Genomic DNA, 6767 nt, shown 5'->3' on the forward strand with positions numbered 1-6767 from the left:
TAAATTTAAGAAAAAACAGAATTCGATAATAAGAATTAAAGAAAAATAATCGTAAAGAAAATCATAAGCAAAAACTGTTGTGCTACAATCAATGTTTACATCAAACATCTAGGCATGAGAATGAGAATCTTTGTTTGGTACACTTGTTGTTTAGGGAAAGAAGGGGGATGATGTCTCCTGGAAACAGGGGGTGCTTTCCATCCTTTGTTTATGGTCAGTGTTAGATATTTAGAAAGAAGAAATCAAAATTCAGCAAACACCCAAGAAGATATATCATTATAGAAAGTGAAGACACTCTTTGTTTGGACTGCCAGTGGATTGGATGTATCCTGGAAGCTAGAATAGGACCAAGCCTTTGTCTCCTGTCAGTGTTAGATATTTAGAAAGAAGAAATCAAGAGTCAGCAAACACCCAAGAAGAGATATCATTAAAGAAAGTGAAGACACTCTTTGTTTGGACCGCCAGTGGATTGGATGTATCCTGGAAGCTAGAATAGGACCAAGCCTTTGTCTACTATCAGTGTTAGATATTTAGAAAGAAGAAATCAAAAGTCAGCAAACGCCCAAGAAGATATTTCATTATAGAAAGTGAAGACACTCTTTGTTTGGACTGCCAGTGGATTGGATGTATCCTGGAATCTAGAATAGAACCTAGCCTTTATCTACTATCAGTGGTAGATATTTAGAAAGAAGAAATCAAGAGTCAGCAAACACCCAAGAAGAGATATCATTAAAAAAAGTGAAGACACTCTTTGTATTGGATGTATCCTGGAAGCTAGAATAGAACCTAGCCTTTGTCTGCTGTCAGTGTTAGATATTTAGAAAGAAGAAATCAGTCAGCAAACACGCAAGAAGAGATATCATTAAAGAAAGTGAAGACACTCTTTGTTTGGACCACCAGTGGATTGGATGTATCCTGGAATCTAGAATAGGACCAAGCCTTTGTCTACTATCAGTGTTGGATATTTAGAAAGAAGAAATCAAAAGTCAGCAAACGCCCAAGGAGATATTTCATTATAGAAAGTGAAGACACTCTTTGTTTGGACTGCTAGTGGATTGGATGTATCCTGGAAGCTAGAATAGAACCTAGCCTTTGTCTACTATCAGTGGTAGATATTTAGAAAGAAGAAATCAAGAGTCAGCAAACACCCAAGAAGAGATATCATTAAAAAAAGTGAAGACACTCTTTGTTTGGACCACCAGTGGATTGGATGTATCCTGGAAGCTAGAATAGAACCTAGCCTTTGTCTGCTGTCAGTGTTAGATATTTAGAAAGAAGAAATCAGTCAGCAAACACGCAAGAAGAGATATCATTAAAGAAAGTGAAGACAATCTTTGTTTGGACTGCCAGTGGATTGGATGTATCCTGGAAGCTAGAATAGGACCGAGCCTTTGTCTACTATCAGTGGTAGATATTTATAAAAAAGAAATCAAGAGTCAGCAAACACCCAAGAAGAGATATCATTAAAGAAAGTGAAGACACTCTTTGTTTGGACTACCAGTGGATTGGATGTATCCTGGAAGCTAGAATTGAACCAAGCCTTTGTCTACTGTCAGTGTTAGATATTTAGAAAGAAGAAATCAAAAGTCAGCAAACACCCAAGAAGAGATATCATTAAAGAAAGTGAAGACACTCTTTGTTTGGACTGCCAGTGGATTGGATCTATCCTGGAAGCTAGAATAGGACCAAGCCTTTGTCTACTGTCAGTGGTAGCATCTTTAGACCGAAGACATTGAGAACCATCTGTCATAAAAAAAGAATAAAATTGGTTAGTTTTGCTCAACATAGAATTTAAGTATAATTGTAAAAGTAGCCATTAATTTAGTTAAGTGCCATTGTGTGCTGATTGTCTGGAAAACCCACCCTGAGATAAGAGTCAATAATATTATATAATTTAAAATAAAATCCTTGTACTTACTTAACATCTAATCTTTTTATTTAAACCTTGTAGGCATCAAAGCTATATTTTAGATCTGAGAATAATAAAAACTATTAAATTCTCTTTTATCTATTTTAAATATTACAATATATATAGAACTATATAGAAACTCACCTCTTTTGGTTTAGGTTTCAAAAAGTTTATATTAACTTCATCTACTCCCTGAAAATAAGAATTAATAATTTATATAAAGTTAGGTATGCTCTTTATTTTGTTATTAGCCTCAAACTATATGACTGAACTATTTTTCTAATTCTAAATAAACTAGAAACGTAGTAAGTAATCGTAAATCTTTTGTTGTATGGTTTTCTCATGAATATGTTGTTAGCTATTAACATAGAAACATATGCCAATAGAAGTATTTGGCACACTAAGCCTTGTGCTTCAAGGCCCAATTTATCTTATTATTTAACTCAATTACTCAAATTTTTCTCTGTTTAAATTTAATTGATATGAATAACAAATAAAATTTTTGGAATAAAAAAAGAACTACTTAATAAAGAAATAATTAAACTTACCTCCGATGATGAGGGTTTTGGTTTATGTTCTGGTTTTCGTAACTTAAAATATAAATATAAAAATTATATAAGATTAAGTATGCCTTTTATATATACAATAATAATTATAATAAGGAATAAGAAGTATTTAAACTTACCTTACTTACTGTTGGTCTTACTACATTAATATTAGGTTTCTTTGTAGATATGTTTGGTTTTGGTGTGACTTCTATACACTCTGGCGGTACCTAAAAGTACATAGAATTACCACTCTACAAATTCATTAATTGATCTGTTTTAAAAAAGACTAAGTTGATATTTCTATTAATCAACCTATGTGTAAAGTAATGAAGGTATGTTTAGGATTATTTCATAAAGCTTCGTTTGCATTTTTAAAAATTATAATATATACATAATACCACCATAGTATAATAATAATAATATAGTATAGAATTATTATCAACCCACTTTTGAGTAATAAAAATGTTCCAATGATCATTATGAAAGATTTCAATTGAATATTTTATATATTATTATATACAAATATAATAATATATACAACATTTATGTACATACATGTTATATCCAAATATAATAATATATATTATTATATATTTATATGTGTATAAATGCACAAGACTACCATTTGAATAATTAGATTATTTTATGATCTTTTATTTAATTTTTGTATTTCTTTTATTTTTATTTGATAGTTTTAAGATGTAAAAAAATCATCTATTTTTAATGTCAGCTTTTTTTGTTTTTTTTTATATCAGGGACTTTAAGTCTCATAACACCGTTGGCCCCTAGCCGTATTTCAGGTAGCTACAACTTTTGTTTCCTTTTACATCCCCTGTAATGCTAAGATCGTTCATTCATAAGTGAAAAAAGTATTAATAAAAATACTCTTTGTGTGGATTTATTTAAAACAATTAAAAAAAAATATATGTTCATCAACAAAATTTATTTTCTACATATTTCTACTATTAATTAAATTAGTTTTACAGAATTAAATAATTTATGCAATATCTATATATTATGTATTTATTATTCCAACAAAATATATTCATAGGAATTAGATTACCCGATAACGAGACTGTGTAAAAATTGCCACTTTTGATTTTCACTGTGATTACAAAAACTTGCCTATAGAATGAGAAGTTAAAAATCTCCTTTACACATGTGCACATTGAAAACAAAAATTTTATTGCCTGCTGAGTTTTCTCCAAAAAAGGTAATTTTTTTGACGTCAGTTCAGATTACTGGAGTGTTTGGATTACCGAGATTACACTGTATATCTCGTGAATAGTATTTCTGCTGGTATGTTCAAAATTTATAATGTTTAGTTAAGTTGTATCCCTATTGAAAGTACTAGTAGACATGTTTGAAATTTTATGCTTTGGCTGGCCTTTAACTATTAATCTTCTAACATCTAGTAATTATTATTATATTTGGAAACATTTAATTATCAGATTGCTTTTATTACACTTTATTTTTATGTTGTAATCTTGGAATATATCAACTTTAACATTCTGCAAGCTGCAAGAAGATATAAATAGTATGAACAAATAGGCAGCAAACAATGATCTCAGGCTGAATTTAGAAAAAATTAAGGGCACTCTTGTCAGTTCCGAGTACCCAGATGCCAAAAACCAGATGGATGGACAGAATTCTACAAAGATGAAAAAGAGCTGCATGCAGCAAACTAGAAAGCATTAGCCCAAGATAGGCTGGCCTCTGCAAGGTCTGTAGAGCTAACTGGAAAAAAAATAATAACATTCTATAGTAAATTTTATTAAAATTAAAATTGACTATAGAATGTAAAATGGGAAAGGACCAATCGGCCCACTTGCCGAACTTGTTTCCCCCACCATTACCAGTACCAGTACTATAGAATGTTCTTCTTTTTTTTCCAGCTCTTTCAAATCTTTGTTGATTCTGTCAATCCATCTGGTTTTTGGCCTCCTACATGGTCATATGTAGTCTTGGCAACTATAATGGCATTTATTGTTATGTACAGGCATCCTGATGGATTGCCTCGAGCCATATATATCTACCCATCTTAATCTCCTTGCCCTCATATCATGAGATATTAACTGACCAGTCTCTGCAAGCAGTTCACTGTTAGTTCTTCTCCTCCATGTGTTAAGGCTCTGATCCCAGATCGCTCCTGTAATTGTATGGAGAACTTTCCATTCAAATCTCTCGATTCTGCTTTCTTGAGAACTTGTTAGAACCCAGGTCTCGCAGTCATATATCAGAGTTGGCTTTATCATGCCATTGTACACTCTTATTATTTATATATTTTTATTTTATATCTTTTTCACTAGATTAATAGATTTGCCGAAACGCTGGACATATGATATTTGACTAATAAAGAAGTGTTGAGACTTTTTGGATAACCTTTGTTATTAATGATATACATACATTTTTTAAATATCTGGTTGCCAATTATTTCATTGTTAATTAATGTTACTAGTATTTTTAAATATTTAATTTGAAACTTTTGCCTTTTGTTCTATTTTCGTATATATATTTTGCATAACTAGTTTTATAATTTTAATTGTTTTATTATTTAGCAATTAAACTATTATATACCAGGCAATTGGCTCTCAAATATTCATTGTAATTATTCCAAGGGGACTAGACGTCCAAGAATATAATTACTTTTCTAATAGTTCATTTAGTTTAATAATTCTGTGCTAAATATTATTTTGTATTGATGGTTCCAGTATTCGGGAAATAGTTATCTATGAACAAGGAACTTTCGACTGTAGTAAAAAAATAACTAACGTTATTATACAAAATATTTCCCTGTTTTATAGCTTCAATGAATATCATTCAGTTATAAAATTAAATTAAGGTATTATGCTTTACTCTTATCTGCAAAATAGAACTTGTAAATTAAAATCTGGAAGAATTGAAAAGCTAAAGGTACATGGAAATAGATAACATTGCCATTGAAAATTTTAAGATATAAAATGTGTATTTTTAAATTTACTTTTGCTTCTTCTTCTTCAGTGTTTGGTGCTACATAGTTTATATTAACCTTGTTCTCGTCGCGATCCTTTGCTAACTGTAAAAATGAAGAAATGTAATACTTATTATACCTTGAATGAATTAAATTATGCATAATAAGAGCTGTAGCTAATGAATACATGAAAAAAAATTGTCATAACTATTACAAGATACAATCTGCATTAAGAAAAAAAAATTTTTTTATGTGTCTACAAACAAACATCTACATTTAAAAATCTGGTAGAGCATATACTACACAAATTTCACTTACTAACCTATTTAAATCTTCAACTTTTGAGTAGTTTTGAGTGTATCGAAGTTATTGTTATTTTTGTGATTTAGAAAAAAAAAAAAAAAAAATGGCATCTGTTTCAAAACATAAAAAAAAAATTATTTCTTCTTTGGGAGCTCCATATCTTAAAAACTACCAATACTAGAAAACTTAATAAAATATCATTTAAAGTAAATTGCTAAAATATGAACCCTAATAAAGCTATTTATGTTCGATAGTTCCCATGGTACAGTTTTTAAAAAAGCTACATTTCATAACAAAATAATGAAAAATCACTATCATAGATAAAATGTTGATTTCTAGTTGTTGAGATTGTAGCGAGAGGGAGCAAGTGATTGGACCACAACTCACCAGAGCGCTCCACCTCGAGCCTCACCGAAGCTCTCAAATTTACTTATTACTTCATTTTGTAAAGAACACGTTGTAATTTTTGTATATTAATAATTTCTGTACATAATACTTAGCAATATCTGTGCAGTGAATAATAAATGATAACAATGCAATGCATGAACCTATCTCAAGCAGACATGTACCGACCGCTTCTCGGTCACAGCGGCATGGACTAGGCCTATAAATAAGGGACTTTAAATCCCCAAAATTTGATTGTAGATCCACAAGCCTTCTCCGGGTCTAGTCATAGCGCTGGTGGCTTACCCTCTACTCGGGATAGAGAAGTTTATTACTAATCTATCCTCATAAGAGTTTGTTTTTGTTATGCTCACCTTAGACTATGGCCTATCTTCTCTACCTTTCTCCAGCAATTTTAGGCGCTGGCCCTTTATCTCGGCAACTAAGATTGTAACCTAATTCCTAACAGTTACACTGGTCCTGGCCCTTTATCTCGGCAACTAAGATTGTAACCTAATTCCTAACGGTTACACTGGTCCGTTGTAATTTCCTGGCTCTAGTCCGTCCACTTAATCTCGGCAACTAGAGCTGCACCTTGCCTTATCAGCTTACTGGTCCGTCCGCTTCATCTCGGCAACTAGTAAGCTGGCTCCTATCATGACAGTTCTAGTCC

General features: G+C 31.3%; 1 protein-coding gene across 2 annotated transcripts in view; it reads right to left on the reverse strand.

The window, feature by feature from the left end:
• The window catches only part of LOC106678913 (myb-like protein X), a 111917-nt gene that overhangs the window by 63824 nt on the left and 41326 nt on the right, over positions 1-6767 (reverse strand). For both annotated transcript variants that reach the window (XM_067049880.1, XM_067049881.1), the window contains exons 15-18: positions 5438-5512; positions 2595-2684; positions 2458-2499; positions 2054-2101 (exon numbers count right to left, since the gene is read on the reverse strand). In XM_067049880.1, coding sequence (XP_066905981.1) covers positions 2054-2101; positions 2458-2499; positions 2595-2684; positions 5438-5512 — 255 coding nt within the window. The remainder of the gene's footprint in view (positions 1-2053; positions 2102-2457; positions 2500-2594; positions 2685-5437; positions 5513-6767) is intronic.

This window comes from Halyomorpha halys, unplaced genomic scaffold, assembly GCF_000696795.3.
Source record: "Halyomorpha halys isolate HHAL.00 unplaced genomic scaffold, Hhal_1.1 Scaffold11.1, whole genome shotgun sequence".
NCBI classification, from domain to species: Eukaryota; Metazoa; Arthropoda; class Insecta; order Hemiptera; family Pentatomidae; genus Halyomorpha; species Halyomorpha halys.